Source organism: Meles meles, chromosome 13, assembly GCF_922984935.1.
Source record: "Meles meles chromosome 13, mMelMel3.1 paternal haplotype, whole genome shotgun sequence".
Taxonomy (NCBI): Eukaryota; Metazoa; Chordata; class Mammalia; order Carnivora; family Mustelidae; genus Meles; species Meles meles.
The window spans coordinates 57,136,046-57,156,152 of record NC_060078.1 but is presented as its reverse complement, the minus strand read 5'-3'; the positions used below and the strand labels follow the sequence as shown (position 1 = coordinate 57,156,152).

At 46.6% G+C, this 20,107-nt stretch overlaps 2 protein-coding genes across 9 annotated transcripts in view; one reads left to right on the top strand and one right to left on the bottom strand.

Moving 5' to 3' along the window:
* The first annotated feature begins 2,033 nt into the window (after window positions 1-2,033).
* The window catches only part of MORN4 (MORN repeat containing 4), a 20,244-nt gene continuing 2,170 nt past the window's right edge, over window positions 2,034-20,107 (top strand). The window contains exons 1-7 of one of the 6 annotated variants that reach the window (XR_006821210.1): window positions 2,052-2,168; window positions 8,372-8,437; window positions 9,349-9,446; window positions 10,098-10,521; window positions 11,146-11,260; window positions 11,637-11,746; window positions 12,003-12,207. Coding sequence is in view for 5 of the 6 variants with exons in the window: in XM_046026627.1 (XP_045882583.1) it covers window positions 10,353-10,521; window positions 11,146-11,260; window positions 11,637-11,746; window positions 12,003-12,151 (543 nt within the window). In the remaining variant the exon portion in view is untranslated. Of the gene's footprint in view, window positions 2,169-5,722; window positions 5,842-8,371; window positions 8,438-9,296; window positions 9,447-10,097; window positions 10,522-11,145; window positions 11,261-11,636; window positions 11,747-12,002; window positions 13,341-20,107 lie in introns of those variants that run through there. The other 5 variants (XM_046026627.1, XM_046026630.1, XM_046026628.1 and 2 more) reach the window with 5 other exon arrangements.
* HOGA1 (4-hydroxy-2-oxoglutarate aldolase 1) overlaps window positions 14,560-20,107 on the bottom strand; it is a 22,421-nt gene continuing 16,873 nt past the window's right edge. For 2 of the 3 annotated variants that reach the window (XM_046026623.1, XM_046026622.1), the window contains exon 8: window positions 15,387-15,500. Coding sequence is in view for 2 of the 3 variants with exons in the window: in XM_046026622.1 (XP_045882578.1) it covers window positions 15,497-15,500 (4 nt within the window). In the remaining variant the exon portion in view is untranslated. Of the gene's footprint in view, window positions 15,501-20,107 lie in introns of all 3 variants that reach the window. The other variant, XM_046026620.1, reaches the window with a different exon arrangement.

Sequence of the window (20,107 nt, the reverse complement as noted above, 5' to 3'; positions counted from 1 at the left end):
AATAAGAATGAAGATAATGTATATAAAACACTGAGCATAGTGCTTATTATCTAAAAAGTGCATTAAAAATGATCATCCCTCCCTCAAATAAGAATCAAGATAGTGAAACACTTAGCACAGTGATTAGTATACTCAACAAATGGTACCACCTTTTTTTATTATTGATGTTGTTTTTGTTTTTGTGCTTAGAATCACCAGCAGACTAGAGACATGGGTTTTCATAGGAGATAATAAGCCATATTGTAACCAATATTTCATAGTCATTCTTCCTTGAATCAAATTATTGTCACAGTACTAGAAATACTAGAAGTACTGAACTGAATTGAATTGCACTGAAATAACTATTGTTTAATTGTATGTGTGAGAATGCCTTAAACTTTTTTTGGCCTGTAAACCGTTTTAGGCAAAGGTCCATACAGTTTCCCATACAGTTTCCTCTTTCAGTTAGAAGACATGTATTTTCCTTTCCATCCAGACACCAAATAATTCAGTAATACTTGCCTCTTGCATCCCAGTGGGAGCAGTATACAGTTCAGTAACATTAAATACTTTTGCAATGTTGCATAACCATCACCACTGCCTATACCCAAAACTTTTTCATCAACCCAACAAAAACTCTGTATCCATTAAACAATAACTCCCTCTTTCTCTAGCTCCTGGTAACTTCTACTTTCTGCGTTTATGAATTTGCCCATTCAAAACACTACACTTTGCAAACCATATTTTCCCCAAATTTTTCAGGTTTCTCCATAATTTAACCACACAATCTACCTAACCTTATTTCATCAAATTTCCTAATATACATTCTCTAATCTAATAAGATCTTCTTATTAGATTAGATTTTCTTATTAATCTAATAAGATTTTCTTGACATGCCATTCTCTCAAAGACTGTGTTTTTATTTATAGTCACTACCACACAGTTTAGCATGCTTAACCATTCAGTGTTAGAGCTGGTTGAATCTTACAGGTCTGCTAGTCCAACTCATTTTACAGGCTGGAGAGCTTAATAACTGGCTTGAGTCACACACACTTGGTGGCAGACATGGGATTTGAACATAGAATCCAAGTCTTTTCAAACAATGTAAAACTGGTGTTTATGGAGCATAATGTCACAGACACAGTACTGAGAATTTTACACTATAGTCTCATATAAGTGCTAGGGAATCTTTTTATTTATTTTTTTTTATTTTTATTTTTTTTAGTGCTAGGGAATCTTTATCATTATTATTATTTTCATTTTCTACCTCACAGATGAAGAAACACTCAAATTGGAGCAGTTTGTTTACTGTCTTCATGCATTTGCCTTCATTTAATAATTAAATATAGTCTTGAATTTTTCCCTGTGCATGACTCTTTTCTTCTCCACATCTAGGCAGAAAGTCCCATGAGGGCAGCGATCCTGTCTTTTCTAGCTGCATTCACACTAAGTAAATAAATGGATATAAGGATTGGCGTACGTATTATTTGGAGAATTCGCTCCAATCTCGATACTACATTTTAAACACACAGGATCTGAGTAATGACAACACAACTCCTTACAATGAGTGAATGCATAAGTGTCCTGGTATCACAGTGCTGGCACGGGGCTGACACTCATTAAACCTCAGCTGCCTGGTCCAGCATGTTACAATTCGCAAAGCTGAAACTCAAAAGCCAGGTTTGGGTTCTGCGCTTAAACTCCAGGGAGGAGTCATTTACAGCTGAAGGTCCGCGCAGGACCCGAAGCACTCGAGTTGGTGGTCCCTGTTTTTTTCTGACCCAGGTTTGGTTTTGTTTTGTTTTTGTCCACATTTCGGTTAGGATGTCTCTGAGCAGACGAGACCTGAGGTCTCCCTCAAGTGGCCGAGGTAGGACCACGGGTTCAGCCCCACCCCTCTTTTGGATGTTTGACCCGAGCTCTTGAGACCCTCCGCCCCGCACAAAGATGGCGCAGAGTCTGCGCTGGGCCAATGGAGAGTGGCGTTGCTCCTGGTTGCCTAGGTAACAGCCAATGGACAGCCGGGATTGCGCCCAGTGAGGCCGCCCGGGATGGCGGCATCAAGTGGGGCAGGCGGTGGTGGAGGTGGTGGAGAGGCTGGTGGCAGGGGCGAGCCCGGCGGAGCTGTGGTCCCGGCCGCTGGAGCCCGGCGTCTGGGCGTGATTGTCATCCCGAAAGGCGGAGCTCAGGTTGGCCCGCAGCGCAGGAGGGAGGGGGCCATGAGCGTGTGGTCGGTGAGAAAGGACTGAGGAACCCATCCCGAGATGACCGGCTGGGGATCGGGATTCCATCCAGGAGGCGCTGACTAGAGGGCGGGGCCGGTGGGATACCGAACCCGTGAGACCAGAGAACCTTTGGTCTCTACCCGTGGGGCCGAGGCCAGGGAGAGCCCATGGTACCCGGCTTGGCGAGCGGGTGGGGGGTGCTGCGTCCGGAGGGGATGGTGGACCAGTGTGAGCAGAGACCTGGCCCCAGCCGTGGAGCAGAGCTCGGGTAGTGGGAAGGATCAGTGCTGGGATCCACGAACGGGGTGGGAGATCGACTAGGAAATGTTCTTAGTTGGGTCTAGGGCTTTGTTTGGCCTGGGCCGGCCTGTCACACTCTGCTGGAGAGACGTCCCACGCAACAAGGCTTGGGAAATGGGATGCCTCATTAGTGGATGGTGGCACGCCGGCTAGGTAGCATCTCCAAACTGATTAGGTATCCGCAGGAGTAACTCGGATTTCTTAGAATCCGCTCCACGCATTTCCTTTTTCATGAAATAGGATAGTATCATGGCAGTCCTCATCACCCCCAAGCCTTTTTTTTTTTTTTTTTTTTTAATCTTCTTTCTGGTATCAGGATTTTCTTCCCACTTTCTTCAATCTAACTGTCCCACAGTCTTCCTAAATAAGACCTTTGTCTAGTAGCAAAACATTTTTTTTCTTTTTGAGTTCAAGGAAGACTTACAGTAAAAAGACTTGTTGATTTATAAGAAAAACAGTTATTTCAAACTCATTTAAAACACTTTTAAAAGGAATGTGTGACTTTTTGTTCTAGGTTTCTTACAAGACAGAATTTTTGTTCACCAGAGTCTTCCTTTCTTCTCTTTAGGATTCTAAAAGCCTAAGACTGCTTTCTTTATAATTAAGAGAACTTTGGCAAGATATTCATACTCTGGGGAGGCTTTGGAGGAACAATGTAAAGGTTTATGTGGGGAAAGCAGGCTGCCTCAAAGCAATAGTCTTTAAGTGAAAATCTGTTCCTCTTTTTTATTTTTATTTTTTTAAGATTTTATTTATGTATTTGACAGACAGAGATCACAAGTAGGCAGAGAGGCAGGCAGAGAGAGAGGAGGAAGCAGGCTCCCTGCCAAGCAGAGAGAATGTGGGGCTCAATCCCAGGACCCAGGATCATGACCCTCGCTGAAGGCAGAGGCTTTAACCCACTGAACCACCCCAATTTTGTTCCTCCTTCCGGTAGCTTTTTGTTGTTGTTTTTAATCCTCCGAATTTGAATGCAAGAAAGTGTGAATGCATAATATATTTTTTAGCAAGTTTGATTCCTAAACTCTAAAAAAAGACAAATGGAATGGAAAAAAAAGTTAACATTCCTGTCTCCAAGTTCTATCTGGAAATGTCTGGATCAGGAGAAAATAAAGATAGCGGGGTATAGTCTTTTGTGCAGAGCACAGTGTATTTGTTTCACAGACAAAAGTCATTTTCTTTTAAGTAAATGTTTGGATTGCTCCTTTGCAACCCATTTATCAAAAGAGCAGAAAGGGTGGGTATCTGTTTAGAAGCCTGAATCTTCTTGGTTTGAGACTAGATTTCATATGTATAGCTGAAGCCTAAACTCCTAGCCCACCTGTTGTTGTTTTAAGATTTTATTTATTTATTTGACAGAGATCACAAGTAGGCAGAGAGGCAGGCAGAGAAAGAGCTTGGGGGAAGCAGGCTCCCTGCTGAGCAGGGAGCCCAATATGGGACCCGACCCCAAGACCCTGGGATCATGACCTATGCCAGAGGCTTAACCCACTGAGCCACCCAGGCACCCCAACCTGTTCTCTTTAAGAAGATTTTTTGGGTCACTGATATAAACACTGATTTGCATCCTTATTAAAGTGTTGGGTTTTCAGTAGTTTTCATCAGTACTGGCTATTCTGTATTAAACTAGATTTGTTTCAATGACCATGATTTCTTTTTGGGTCAGTGAGTGTACAGCTGACGATAACTTAGCATGGCTAATTATAGAAGTCATAAATGAACATCACTGTCTCTGGAGGTGACAGTAGCAATTATTTGGACATAGGTAGAAGTTTCTCGTCAAATGTGTTCAACCATGGCCTGAGACCCATAGTGTCCACGTGTGTTCTTTAGTTAGCACTTCCAGTTGTGCTCTTGGGAATGGACATCATGTTGACCAGCAACTATTGAAGGGAATTTGCTCTGTCTCCCTAGATAAAGAAAGGAGTGGAAATTTACTTTTGGAAAAACAAATGAGAGAGGAGGTCACAGGGTTAGGTGGAGAGATGATGATCCAGTTACTACAGCTGTGTAACATTATACCCCAACCATAGCTGCTTAAAACCACCGTATGATGCTCACAGATTCTGAGTCAGGAGTTGTAGACGGCATTGTGGGGATGACCTCGCTTTGCTCCATGATACCTCAGATGGGATGCCAACTCAGTGGCTGGGAGCTAGAATCATCTGAAGGCTCCTTGGCTTTCAGCTGATCCCTGGACTAGGCTGATTCAAAGATGAGCATTGCCAATTGGAGCACCAACACATGTGGCTCTTTGTGGCTCAGCTTCCTCGCAGCACAGTGGCCCCAGGGTAGTCAGACCTCCGTGGGCAAGCACACCAGTGAGCAAGAGGGAAGATGCGTCACCTTTTCTGATCTGACCTCAGAACACACCATCTCTTCCATCGTGTTCTATTGGTTGAAGCAATCGCAAGCCTGCCCTGATTCAAAGAAGAGTTAGACTCTACTTTTTGATGGGGCAGTGGCAAGGTCAAATTATAGAACGCGTAATACAGGAGATACGACCGCAAATGTCTCTGGAAGTTACAATCTGCCATGTTTGGTAATTAGAGGATGATCTTTTCCGTTTCATTAACCTCTTTAAAAACTTTAGAATATTCTCCCTCAGAGCTACAGCGTACCAAAAGAGGGGCTAGGTTTACATTTTGAGGAGCTGGCTAGTACCATGTCCAAAGATAGTCTTCAAACTAGAGAAACGCTGTTCCCTTCCTTTCAGCGACCTTCTACTGGTCCCTGTGAAACAAGCGGGATGCCATTATGTGGAAGTTTCATGTGGCCTTGAGAAAAGTAAACAAATGTTGGAGTCTGCTCCCCCGAGCCCCTGGACAGTCAGACCGACTCCTCACATGCCACCGCAGTAACTCCTTCCAGACCTCTGAGTGAAAACAAGTTTACAACTGCCAGACATCAAAAGGAATAGCCCTTGTCTTAACATCTCCCTGCATAAATCATGATTTTGTGTTTATGTTTCGGAATGGTTGTTTAGTGATAAGATTTATTATAAGATACAGCCTTTTAAGATTCTGACTTGTTTTGAAGGAATGAAATATTTCATATTTGTTCCATAAGCTGACTTTTAGTATGCTGACTTCATTAGTTTTGGGAAGAGCTGAAGACGGGCCTGTAGTTATCAAAGCCTACCTGGACTGAAAAGAGTTTTCCTCTGCAGTTTCGATGGAAAACTGCTTCTCTTCCTCTCATTAATGTTGTATTTGCAGTGGAGTCATGCTGACCTCTACCCCAGGCACACTGATGCTTTGGCTGACAACAAGAGGGTTGAGCCTGAAATTGGATGCCGACCTTGTGGAACATTGGTGGAACAGAGATGGCACACCAGGTACCAGCGTCACCAGTCAGAGAAATAGCCCCAGAGCTTTCAAGGGGCTTTAAGACAAGAAGAAAATGATCCCTACCTCGGGGCATCTTCTGCTGTGTCAGAGAGCCTGAGCCTGGAGCTCCTGAGTAGCAACAGTGAGAAAATCCCTGGTGGAGCTATGGGAGGGGCTCGCGAACACCACTGGAAGAGCTTCCCAAGCTGGCCTCATGGGGGTAGAAACAAATGTGGCTTCCTGTTTGGGCGAGAGCCAGGGATTTTCAGAAGTCATCTGTTCTCATAGCTGGAAGGAAATGAGAGCTGTGAGACAGGGTCAGGGCCCAGAAGATGTGACTGAGCCCTGCTCTGTTTAGGCCCAGCTGTTTGCACGTCAGAATGTTTCTGAGCTTACGGCATCTGTATCCAAAAACATCATGGCATAGGTCAAAATTAAAATATCCCATAGTGTGGCGATAAAAAACAGGCAAGTGGCAATTGTAGTTTACTTTCTCTCAGCTTAGAATTTACCTCAGGCAAAATTGCTGATTTTTTTTTCCCAAATGTTATTTGAATTATATTGGTACATTTTTATACTGAGACTTTAGAGAAATTTCCATTATAGTAAGTGAATGTGTGAGTTGAGACGTCTGTTTTTGAAGGAGGAAAAGAATTAACATTTAGTGGACAGGGCCTAGTGGTGTTCTAGGTACCTTCATGTATCTTATTTAATTTTTTTAAAGATTTTATTTATCTGACAGAGAGAGAGAACAAGTAGGGGGAGCAGCAGAGGGAAAGGGAGAGGGAGAAGCATGCTCCCCGCTGAGCAGGGAACCTGAAATGGGGCTCAATCCCAGGACCCTGAGATCATGACCTGAGCCAAGGCAGACATTTAACAAGCTAAGCCACCCAGGCGCCCCAGTGTATCTTATTTAATTTAATCCATAACAATTCTCTGAAGTAGGTTTACTTTCTCCACTTTATAGGGGAGGAACCAAGGTTTAGAGGCATGTAAGTAACCTTCTCAAGGTTACACAGTGCACCGGGATGTCGCCCCGGGGCTGGTGCTCCTGGGCCGACGACGCACCACTTTATTACACTGGGAGACATGTGGGATAGGAAGACAGGATGGCATTTAGGAGCATGGGCTCCAGAGGCTGACCCCTAAATTTCTGCTTCTAATTTGCACAGGTTAGCTGGGGGACATTGGTGAACTTACTTACCCTCTCTGCCCCTCAGTTCCCTAATCTGTAAAGTAGAAATGATAGTACTACCCACCTCATAAAGCTGTGAGCTGAAATTAGATTATGGCTTTTTTTTTTTAAATATTTTATTTGTTTATTTGACAGAGACACAGCGAGAGAGGGAACACAAGCAGGGAGAGTTGGGGAGGGAGAAGCAGGCCTCCTGAGGAGCAGGGAGCCTGACGCAGGGCTCGATCCCAGTACCCTGGGATCATGACCTGGGCTAAAGGCAAATGCTTCACCTCAACAGGTTAAGCCACCCAGGCACCCCCCTCTAGGTTCATTATTAAGAAGGGACCTTTCAATAGTGATTTATAGATCGGAGAACATTCACACATAGTGTATCTGTTTGTTGGAGTAGTAGTCCCCATGCTTTCAAGTGTGTAGCAATCTAATGATGTGCTTGTTAAAACTACAGGTTCCCAGGCTCTAACTTACACAATCTGATTCAGTAGATCTGGGTGTGGGTCCAGGACTCTGCATTGTTACTGTCACTTGTAAAACTGTTTTATTGCTTAGATCTGGAAAAGATGAAGAGGTGAGTAAACAGACCTGGGGAATTAAAAAAGACCTAGGGATCGCACTTTTTAAGATATGTCAGATACTTCTGTTTGTATTTAATGCTAGTCAGGTATCTTAACCCCCTTCTTATAGGATATCTTTGAACGCAAGCATTCTTTTAGTGCATATGTGAACCCATACCTGGCCAGTCTCCAAATGTTGCTGGGTTGTTTATTTTTCTATAATATCTCTGTCATAGCCATTTCTTCCTTCTGCTCCCATTACACTGTTGTCCCCCTAGTTCAGGCCTTATGATCACGTACCTGGGTGTATCGGTTAGCTTTTGCTGGGTAATAATAACACACCACCTCAAAACATAGTGGCTTCAAACAACCACCATGTATTTAGTCCGTCATTCTGTGGCTCAGTAAATTGGGCCTGGGTTCAGGAGCAGCTCTGCTGGTCATGTCTGAGCTTGCCCAGGTGTCTGGGCAGCTGGGACAGCAGCTCCACATGACCCCTCATCACCAGCCAACTAGCCCGGCTCATCCACACGGGTCAGGACAGTTCCAAGTGTGGTGAGAGGGCAAGCCCCACGGACGAGCACTTCCCAGACCTCCGCTGGATCCCTTTTGCTAACGTCCCATTAGTCCAAGCTGAGTCCCATAACCCACCCAGACCCAGCGGGCAGAGGAATGAAGTGCCCGTGAATGGAGGTGCTGCCATGTCACATCACAAGGGCGCGAGCAGAGGGAGAGTAATTGGTGCTCATTTGCACAGTCTCCTGAAGGATCACATCTCCTACCTTGCAGGCTTTTCTGGCTGTGACCCCTTGCTGCTCCAAAGCCTTCTGTTTCCCGCTGCCGTGTTCATGTTCTGTAAGCACTACTTTCTAATTATGTGCCTGTTCATAAACCCCCCAGGGCCTCCGTCTTTCCCCCACCCCATTAGCTGGAAAGGCTCCTGTCTAGCTTTCCAAGGTCTCCTTAGAGTAGCCTGACCCGAAAAGTAGAGCGTGCAAGACAAGAGAAAGAACTAGCAGCAGTCGGGGGAGGCCGGGACACTAGTCCAGCCCAGCCACAGCCTAGCTTTTCACTTCTCTCTCTCCATCTATGGAACGACAGAGTTTAGGTTTAAATCTGAAAGGTTCTTCTCAGATTTCAGATTTTGACTGAGTACCTACACAAACCTAAACTTATTTCCTCTCACGCTGTAAATAAACCTTCCACTGCAATAAGACCCAGCTTATCATCTTCCCACTGAACATCCGGGTTTTGTGGCTCTTTGTGCTTTCATTCCCCAGGTTTTCTCCATGGGCGACTGCCCTTTGCTTTCTTTCTTTCTTTTTTTTTTTAATATATTTTTTAAAAGATTTTATTTTTTTATTTGACAGACAGAGATCACAAGTAGGCAGAGAGGCAGGCAGATGGTGGGGCTGGGAGGGGAGGAATCAGGCTCCCTGCCGAGCAGAGAGCCCGATGAAGAGCTCAATCCCAGGACCCTGGGATCATGACCTGAGCCAAAGGCAGAGGCTTTAACCTACTGAGCCACCCAGGCACCCCAAGGCTGATAACTTTTAAAACCAGCAGGAGGATAAGACTGCTTGAGCAGAGGTGGTGATGATGGGAGTGGGAGTGGGGGGTTGGAGAGGTGGATGTGTTTGTTAAATGTATCCAAGATAACATATACTTTCTCAGCGATTAGTTGATAGAATATATCTGCAAAATTGCTTTGCAGGCCTTTCCTCCAGCCATCCTGTGACTCTGGTTCTCGCCTCTGTTTCCTGCAGTGTTTATCCTTTTCTTCCGTAAGCTGTCACCATGACCCTGACAAAAGGTTCCTTCACCTACTCCAGTGGCGAGGAATATCGCGGCGAGTGGAAGGAAGGTGAGAGGACCCCCAGGGAATCAAGTGATGAACACTTCCTTCAGCTGAGAAGCCAACTGGATGAGTCTTCATAGTCTAATTCCAGGATTTAATCTGAATAGTGCCTTTCTTTTCTTTGATTTTAGGACTAAATAAAGGCATTAGAAATGCCATTGTTTGCCCAATCTCCAGCAATGAGTTAAACCTTTCCACTTCAGAATATAAAGTGTTTTAACCTCTTTTTATTCTTTAGTGGCATTATTTGGGAATTGTTTTTATTTTTTTTTTTTAAGATTTTATTTATTTATTTGACAGATAGAGAGCACAAGTAGGCAGAGAGGCAGGCACAGAGAGAGGGGGAAGCAGGCTCCCCGCTGAGCAGAGAGCCCGACATGGGGCTCAATCCCAGAACCCTGGGATCATGACCCAAGCCCAAGGCAGAGGCTTTAACCCACTGAACCACCCAGGCGCCCCAGGGAATTGTTTTTATAAATACTCATGTACCAGGCAGAGTAAAATGAATTATTTTGAGTGCCTATAAAGTAGAAAATGCAGAATTCGTTGTAATGACTTGGCTCCAGTGAATTTTAAAAGTTCAGGAAGATCTGGAAATTAGGACAGAGAGATACTCAAGAGCAAGTGACAGTCATTGCCTTGCATTTCCTGTGACAGCTCACTGCATTCGGAAGCATCTAGGCACAGGATTGGTGAAATTCTTCAGAGCCTGAGAAACATAGTCTGACCACTTCAAAGCCTCGTGGGGCCAGTCCTAGCAAGCCACGAGCTGCCCCAAGAAGCCTCGACTTCCTACAGTTGTGTCAGTGAAGAGAAGTTCCGGCGGTTTCGACACGCACCCCATTCTTCTCATGTTAGATCCCTACAGCTCGTGAATTTTTGAGCCCTGAGAGGAGAAAGTGGGCAGATGGGATGTGCCCTTGCTCGGTACATCTCCCACCTTTCTCCTGCCTCCCGAACACCTGCCGTCCCCTGAAATCTAGCCGTTTAGGGGCACCATTCTGCCAGCCGGTCTCTCCCAACTGCTGGAAGGACATGATTGCTCCTACAGCATCTTGCTGTGTTCTGGTCAGTTCAATGGGTAAGCACAGCCCTCCTGACGTAACAAAGCCTGAATCAGTATTGCCAGTCGGCCCGTGAGGTGTGTGGCACTGTCTCCTCTCCGAGCGGCAGCAAAAGTCAGTGGTGAGGGCTCTCCAGCCAGGATGCCTGCTGCATTTGCTTTCTTGCTCTGCCACTTAACAGCTCTGTGGTCTTGAGCAAGTGATTTAGCCTCTCCTAGCCTTACTTTCTGCATCTGTGAAATGGGAATAATAATAGTACTGTGCTTTCTGTGTCTGTGAATGGGGATAATAACAGTACCTCTTAACATCACGAGAATGTGATAGGTTGATAAATGCAAAGTGCTCAGAAGAGTGTCTGACACGTAGTCAAGGCGCTATGGTAGTTAGTTTTCTTTTCCAGCGTTCTTACTCATACCGAGAGAGACCTGCTCCACATCTGATGCTGTGACAAGATGGGAAGGTCCCAGGAGCCGGATTTTCCTGGTGTCTGACTCTTGGTAACAGTTCTCTGCCCGGCTAACATCACTGCCTCTCTTCATTCCCTTGTGGCTCGGGTGACGAGTGACAAGGGATGTTAGGCAGCGAGGGGGTCCCTGAAGCTGCCTTATCCCATCCTGACAATTGTCTCTGTCTTCGTTCAGGCCGCAGACACGGTTTTGGTCAACTGATGTTTGCAGATGGTGGCACCTACCTGGGTCATTTTGAGAACGGGCTCTTTAATGGCTTCGGGGTACTGACCTTTTCCGATGGCTCAAGGTAAGTCCTGGTCATTCCTTTCTCAGCTTTGCTAGTGGTAAAAAGCTGCTCAGACCTGAGCTTGGCCCAGGCCCTCTGAAAACAGGCAAGAAGTAAGCAGTTCTTTTATGAGTTACTTTATAAATAGATCTAAAATTTGAAATGGCGAGGAGCCGAGTGACCTTCCTCCTGCGATTCTCTTGCATTATCTCATTGAGATTAGAGCCGCTTATCATACTTGCTCTCTGGCCCTCCTCTGGGAGTGGGGTGGTGGGGGCAGGGATTTTGAGGCAAGCAGAATCCGCCCTGCTCCTTGGCATTAATAGGTAACACCCGCTGGTAGCTGCTTCACACAGTTAACCTGACAACTCACTACCTCCGTCTCCTGTTCCTGCAGGTATGAGGGGGAGTTCTCCCAGGGCAAGTTTAACGGCGTCGGAGTCTTCATCCGACATGACAACATGACATTTGAAGGGGAATTTAAAAATGGCAGAGTAGACGGTTTTGGTAAGTCCCAACCCTGCAGGATAGGAGCCCGGGGGTGGGAGCGTGCCAGGGGTGGAGATACACCGGTTAGCTTGGATGCTTTCTGGGTCGTCTGCCCATCCACAGGATCAGGCCCGACGCCCGCCTGTGGAACTTGCTGGTTCAAGGCTCGGGAGTGAGGGCTACAGGTTTTCCTTCTCCACTGCTCCATTACACCGAGCTGCTCTGAGTCACGCACACCCTTATCAGCCCCACATTCGCTCTGTTCCCCTCAAAGGCCTGCTGACCTTCCCTGACGGTTCTCACGGCGTACCCCGCAACGAAGGTCTGTTTGAGAACAACAAGCTGCTGCGGCGCGAGAAGTGCTCCGCGGTCGTGCAGCGGGCCCAGAGCGCCTCCAAGTCAGCCAGAAATCTCGCTGCCTGACGGGTGTCGTGCACCCGCGCCGGGGCCACAACGCAGGCCCCCACGATGCACTCGAGGTAAATATGTGAACCGGATGTGAGAGGAGATGAGAATGCCCACGGAGCGGAGGCCTGGAGACGAGCCCCCTCACCTGCCAGGTGGGGACTTGATGATGAAAGTCGTGAGGACTCTGTCCCCTCCCTGGCCTGCAGCAGGGTCACCAGTTCTGTCTCTGCCTCTCTCCCTGGTTGGTATTCTCTGTCCCTTAATGCCACGGGTCGCCCAGCGCAGACCTGCTTCTACTTGATTTCCTGCCCATGAAGGCAGAATTTCTTCATTCTGCCTGTACTGGGGGCAGTTGATCATAGCCTCAGATTAGGGCTAGCACTTTGTGCTACCCTGGAGAAACAGGGAGAAACACAGGGGTGGCTTAGACAGCTCCTCAGTCCTATGAAAGTCAAAGAGTGTTTCTGTGTTTCGCCCCTTCTTTGGCTGCTGGTTGGCTTCATAACTCTGGGCCTTCCACTTTGTCTCCCAGGCTGGTATCTGTGTCTGCTTGTCCCCCTGTGAAGGGTTCGGTAAGAATACGATTTCCCTCTCCCTTGATTGTACAAGCTGTCTTCCTTACCTGAGTTCCAGCAGCTAATTTGTGCCCCATTGTGCCTCTCTCCTTCCTTTGACACGGGACAGGATCCCTTTGGGGGACAGTCAGGAAACTGATAGGAGGAGTCATCTCATAACATGTATTTGTTACTTACCCCGGGGCAGAGGACAGACATCTCTGCACCACTTCAGGCCCTACCATGGAGTAACTGAATCCTTAGGGATGGCTTGGGCTGACACAGCCCCTTCCCAGTGGAGCCATAGGTCAGACCCACCTCAACCCCTTGGAGCTTGGGGAGAATTGGATGGGTTCTAGAACTGCAGTGAACCAAAAGAGAATTTGGCTCCTTGCGTTTGGTTCATGGTTAACTCCTCCATCACGAGCTTGGCCGTCAGCCCTGGGGGTCAGATCTGGATGGATGGGACTCCTGCGTAGTTTATCATGGAGGCCTCCAGTTACCCCAGAACCCAGACATGCCCACTCCACTCCCAGCCCCTTACCCTAACAGCAGATTGTGGTGGAAATTATAGCCCTGTGCCTCTATTTATTCTCCGAGTTGTACTGTAGAAACAAGTGTTTATGAGGAATAAACAATCAGCAGAACTGCCTATACTTAGTTTCTCGACTCTGGCTCTTCCTCCTCATGAATCAGCCCATTTGCCATTTCTAAAAGTTCATCACAGATGGGGTCTTGGAACCGACACTGCAGACTCTACTACACAGTACTTAATTCTCCATACCTCCGAGAGGTATGAGAGGTATGAGAAAGGAATGACAAGCTTTTTTCTTTCTTTCTTTCTTTTTTTTTTTTTTAATCAGATGGGTTCGGTTGCCCAAACTAGAAAGTGGCAGAGCTGGGTAGGATTTGTATCCCGGTTTTTCTGATTCCAAATCACTTTCCACTGTACTTCTCTTGCCTTGAGCGTCATGAGTGCCCCCACCCTGAGACCAGTTATTCTCATATCTGCTGGGTTACCTTGGGCAAGTCAATTCCTGCCTGGATTTCCCCTTTTCCTGCAGCAGTACCTCCCCAGCTGAGCTAATGTGCAGTGTTCACCTACCGTGCTAACCCCTTCACATGCGTGATCTTGTGGAGCCCTGGGAGAGAGGAACTGTTATAATCCCCAAGTTACAGATCAGATCAGGCACTTAAGTAGTTGCCCAAGGTCCCACTGACCCTAAGGGGCAGGTCTAAGAACTTAAACCCAGGCCTGCTTAATGTAAGCCCAGAGGCTGAGTGCTTTACCAGTACACCAGCCAGCCTCCCAGGCCCTCAATTTTTGCCCCATCCCTAAGCTGGATTCTCCTCTGAGCCCAGATCTTCTGGATGTTGCCTGTGAGAAGAGCCCAGGTGCTAAGCCCTAAGCTTCAGTACCATCCTGATGGCCAATTTCAGTTGAAGATCGATACCTTTTATATTCTCTCCTCTAGCCTTTATCCTAAACAAGGACCTGTTTACCTTTCTTTTTAGCCAGACTAATTTTTAAAACATTCATCTCTGGTTTACTGCTACTAGTCAAGTATCACTGAATAAGGTTAAACATTTCTGTAGAAAGCAGCCTTTTTGGCTAATGTGCTAAGGTGTTTCTAAATATCTTAGTTGAACCTTTTTGCCTCCTACCTCCCACCCAGAACTTCAACAAGCCTTTCCTCTAGGCCACCACTGATCTAATACCTTCTTTGCTGTAGACTGCTAGGACCTCCCTCAGAGCTGGGAGAAAGCAGACCTTGAAAGTTAAATTGCTTCTCGGCAATTCTTGACATCCAGGCAGGAAACCTAAGACCTACATGGCAGCGAGGTGTCAATTTGTACAAGGCCACACTGTTTTCAGTTATTCAACTTTATTGTAAGAACAAAGTATTATTTTTAACAAAGAAAGCACAGTGCCTAAGGCAAAAGGATGGCCAGGTCTCAGACCAAGTCTCTTTCCCTAATGTTTCAGACCAGGTTGGCTAGAAGTCTAAAATGTAACATTTATCCACCAGGTGTCATTATTTACCAACTCTGGCAAGGCCCTGGGCCAGCTCCATGCTCTCTACAGTTGAGATCAAGGCTAGAGATGAGAATATGAGATGATCAAAATGGATTTAGGAAAGGCACTGTGTCTGGAATGTAGCCTGGGGGCCTTTCAAAGGCCAGAGATGCTTTTCTGATTAAGTTTCCGAATAGCCCCCCTCCTTCCTCTGGAAGGAGTCAGGTTCTTAGGAAGAGCCCTGGCTCCCTGCTGCACCGTGCTGGGCTTAGGTGTGTACCCTCAAGTCTAAGTGGCCATCCCATTAGTAAAATACATGACCTAACTTTTCCCCAGTTGCCCCCTGCTCTTGCCGGCTGGTTCCTGGTCATGTGTCCCGGGGCACAGGAAGGCACAGGAGAGGGACAAGCAATTGCTCCTCCCCAGACTGAAGGTCTCTAGAGAGCCAGAGTTGAGGCTCCAAATGCCAACGGTCATGGGGCTACGAGAATAGGAAATTGGTGTGCATGGCAGAGCCTGGGAGAGGCTCCCTAGAGGACTGAAGTAGGAAAAAAACAGGCTTTGAAATCTCATACCCCGTGTGCCTCTTCAGCTGCAGGTACAGGGCAGGAAGCTGAGATGGGCTCAGGCCAGGCACCTGCCCTCAGAGCCAGCCATTACTGCTGAAGTCCATACGCAGCGCCTCCTCATCCGTGGGGCTCAGCTCCTGCAAGGGGGCACGGCAGGGGCCTCCGTAGTAGCCAAACCAGTCCATGGTCTTCTTCAGCCCGGGGATCCCAAAGCGCCGGGTCACCTGTGGAGCAGGGCCTGTTAGAACAAACTGGGGAGTCCCTGCCTGCACATGTCTACACACACATGTCACTTTATTTATTTTTTTTTAAGATTTTATTTTTATTTATTTGACAGGCAGAGATCACAAGTAGGCAGAGAGAGAGAGAGAGGAAGGGAAGCAGGCTCCCTGCTGAGCAGAGAGCCCGATGTGGGGCTCGATCCCAGGACGCTGGGATCATGACCTGAGCCGAAGGCAGAGGCTTTAACCCACTGAGCCACCCAGGAGCCCCCACATGTCACTTTAGAAAGTTAGGATTCCTCCCCACCTCCCCTGGTAAAGTAACTTTACCAAATCGGTGATACATTGGTTGATTGGAAATTCAGACTGGGAGACCAGAAGGCAGGGCAGCAGTAGAGAACACAATGCCAACAACTCAGATTAAGGAAGTCCCCTCCTTGGGTTTTAGGAGAAAAATCCACCCCATTGGGGAGAAACGTGGCATTCACTCATCAACCTGGGACCGGAGAAGATAGCAAGGCTGTGGGTCTGCAGCCCAGTTCCCAGGGACCTAGGGCCGGGGCACAGGCCTGGGAGGCCAGGAAAGGGAAGGATCTATGAGAGCATCGGCCATAGCCCAGACCTCCACCGGCACTGCAGGAGGGACACTGATCCACGCATAGCTCCCTCCTGACCCCAAATCTGAAAAACAGCTGTCCTGAGAAGTTCCACTGTGTAGCCATCTATCAAAAACTTAGTATATCCAAGCAAGTTTTCTTGCCTAAAAAAATGAGGGGCTGGACGACATGATATCTGGAGGGTTTTCCATTGTGAGGGGGACCGGAAGCTATTGTCATAACTTAAAATCATGCATAGGGTCTTCTAGAAAATGAAGCATCAAGTTTCTTCGCCTTTGGCATAGCAACTGGTTATTTCACGCTGATCAGAAGTGTTAGGTGAATGTCTGACTACCTAAAAGCTAGGGATAATCATTACTTACTAAAGTTTTATTTTGGAAGGAAGGTAAAACCTTAGAAGTATGGGTTTCACAAAGAGTAAAATAATAAAAGAAGTTGGTTGGGGTAAAGTTGAGAGCCACTGATGAATGACTGATGACCATTTACCACTAGAGGCCAGGGAATTTTTTCTTGGAACGAGTAATACACCATCCTCCTCCTATCCTGGCCCCAGCCATGATGTTCTAATAACCTTGGATTTTCACCCAAAGCATGAGTGGGGTGCAAAAGACCTAAGGGAGTGGATGGGAACAAGAAGTACCTAGAGAAAAGCCTTCTTCCACCGTAGGTGTGTGACATCTCTGAGTTGCCCCCTCCTCAGACCCACAGAAATAACTGAATGTTTTGGTGGTAAAGAACACAGAAAGTCCTAAATATAGCCAGGGCAGGAGGCCGGCTGGGTGGGAAGGCAGAGGAAGGACATTGTGTTCGAGCAGGGCAGGGCAACAGGGTGACATCAAGCTGCTCCTGGGGTGGCTGAGCCGACAGCCCAGGCAGCAGAAAGGTGTTCCAGGCATTCCTGAGTGTGTGCCCAGAGCTGGCACAGGAGGAGGCCCTGCAGGAAGAGTAAGGCAGGATGGCACGCGGAGAGCTAGCGGGGCAGCAAGCATCCTCTCCTCCCAACGGGCAGCCCATGGCTTCATCTGTCAAACGAGGAGATGACAACACCTACCCCATGTCACAAGAATCCAATGGGGAAAATACCACTATAAAACCACACCCCCAAGGGGCCTAAAAGCTCCTCCTTTTCCTGTCCTGGTGATATGCTGGTTCTGGAACCTTCTCTCTGCAGGTGGGTGGGCATAAAGAGCAGAGGTTTCGTCCCACTGGAGTGTCCAGTACATACCAGACAGTCTGTGCCCTGATGGGGCTCGGCTGAATGGCCCTCATTTCTGTAGTTCTTGGGTCCTATTAATAGAGCATCCTATCCCAGGAGAACCTTCATACCCAGGGAGACATGTGCTTTCCTCCTCAGCTGTCCTTTCTCTAAAGCTGAGTTCACCCGCTGCTTGGAGGTAAAGATCAAAGCTGGGAGAGAGATCTAGAGCCCACCACTTTACCCAAACAAAGCATTACTGCTTAGCCTGGGACTGTCACCTCAGATGCAAAACGTAAGGGGGTGCCAACAAAATCAGTCATCGAGGTAAGTAAAATTTAGTGCCATATTTTCTTAAAAAATCAAAATCAATGCAAAAAAACCCCACAATGAACAGTGGCAATGTTTTAAATAAAGACAGGATCCAAGGGGCGCCTGGGTGGCTCAGTGGGTTGAGCCTCTGCCTTCGGCTCAGATTGTGGTCTCGGGGTCCTGGGATCGAGCCCCACATCGGGCTCTCTGCTCAATGGGGAACCTGCTTCTTCCTCTCTCTCTGCCTGCCTTTCTGTCTACTTGTGATCTCTCTCTCTCTCTCTGTCAAATAAATAAATAAAATCTTAAAAAAAAAAAAAAAGACAGGATCCAACAGAACCATGCCCTGCCATATTGTGGCCCGAGGCAAAAGTAAACGTGTGCACCTAGATCCGTGTTCTGTGTGGTTTGTTTGGTTCATGTTTTTTCTAGGAATAGATGCAGGAAGAAAATTTTTGATGAGGTTGTTTCCATTCAAGCCAGGAAAGTTAAATTATAATAAATTATGTTTTTTAATATAGATAAAATATTTAAAACTAAAAGAATGCTGTTTTAATGCACCTACTTTTAAGTTTTCCAATATATTTTTTTAAATAGTTTAATGTTCTATGGGGGGCAAAAATCACCATTTAGAAAAATACTTAGAGGGGTGCCTGGCTGGCTCAGTTGGTAGAGCCTGCAACTCTCTCTTTTGTTTTTTTAAGATTTGATTGATTGATTGATTGATTGATTGATTTGACACAGAGAGAGAGAGAGAGAGAGAGAGAGAGAAAGACAGCACAAGCAGGTGGAGTGGCAGGCAGAGGAAAAGGGAGAAGCAGACTTCCGCAGGGAACCCGACCTCTCCACTGACCAGGGAACCCAAAGCGGGGCTGGATCCCAGAACCCTGGGATCATGACCTAAGCTGAAGGCAGATGCTTAATTGCTTCACTGCCCAACCAACTGAGCCACCCAGGTGCCCTGAGCCTGCAACTCTTGATCTTGAGGTTGGAAAAAGAAAGAAAAAGGGAGGGAAGGAGGGAGGGAAAATACTTAGAGTTTCCACTTCCAGAAAGATGGAATAGACATATTTTTCCGTATTCCTCCCAACAAATACAGCTAAAAAACCTTGGACATTATATAAAAACAAATATAAGACTCTGAAAGGTAGAGAGAAGGAAGACAAGCTAGGGACTTCAGGACCCAAGAAACACAGAGGTGAGTTCCTTGGCCTCGACCGGAAGCTTAAGAAGGCAGCAACCCTAAAATGCCAATAGGTACAGATAATACAAGCCCCCAACAAAAGCCTATTCACTCAAGCCAAGGACCAGGAAGGAGCAGCTTGGTAAAATGGAAAACTTTAAGACAATCACCACTCTACTCCAGCCAGGCACCCCCGCAAAAACCATGGCCCCATCCCTACCATTCCCATCCAGGCCAGCAAAGGTTGAATCGGGAGCCAGAACTTCTACCCCTGACTCTGGCAGGAAAGAGTGCCCTTCTCCACCTCCACAAAAATGGATGGTCTTAGCAGAGAGGAAAGTTAGGGCTTACACAGCACTGCCCACACCGAAGGAGGCCACCCCCACCCCAGACATATTTGTAATGTCAGTGGAGGTCACATGGGAAGCATTAAGGAGGCATTCCTACCCCTTCTGTCAGGGAGGTGTCAGTGGAAGTCAGGGGCAGAGCTATAATTTTTAAAAAACCCGCCCCAAAAGAAATCTTCAGGCCCAAATGATCTCATTGGAGAATTCTAGAAAATGTTTAGAGAATATTTAACACCAATTCTACACAGTCTCTTCCAGAAAATAGAAGAGGAGAGACTACTTCCCAGTGAACTGATGAACCTATTACTATCTGGAGACCAAAAATCAAACAAAGGCAGTGCCAAAAAAAGGGGAAAGCTACATACCAATATCTCCTATGAATATAGACAGAAAAATCTTCAACTGTTAGCAAATGGAACTCAGCAATATTTGAAGAGAGTTACACATCATGACTAAGTGGGATTTATTCCAGGGATGCAAGTCTAGTTCAGCATTAGAAAACTATCCATGTAACTCACCATATTAGCCAGCTACAAAGGAAAAAAAAATCACACAATCATATCAATCAAGGCAGAAAATCAATTGACAAAATGCCTCCTGCAGTCCCACACCGACTTGATTACAGTAAGTACATAATAAATCTTAAAACCAGGTAGACTAATTCCTCCCACTTTGTTATTTTTTTTCCCAAAATTGCTTTAGCTAGTTTAATTCCTTTGCCTTTCCATATAAACTTTAGAATAATCTGGTGTGGTCTTGCAGAGGGATATACACACCGATGACGGGAGCAACAGAGAACCCAAAAATCAACTGGCACAAATATGCCTGACCGATTTTTTTTAAGATTTTATTTACTTATTTGACAGACAGAGATCACAAGTAGACAGAGAGGCAGGCAGAGAGAGGGAGAAGCAGGCTCCCCGCTGAGCAAAGAGCCCGACGCAGGGCTCGATCCC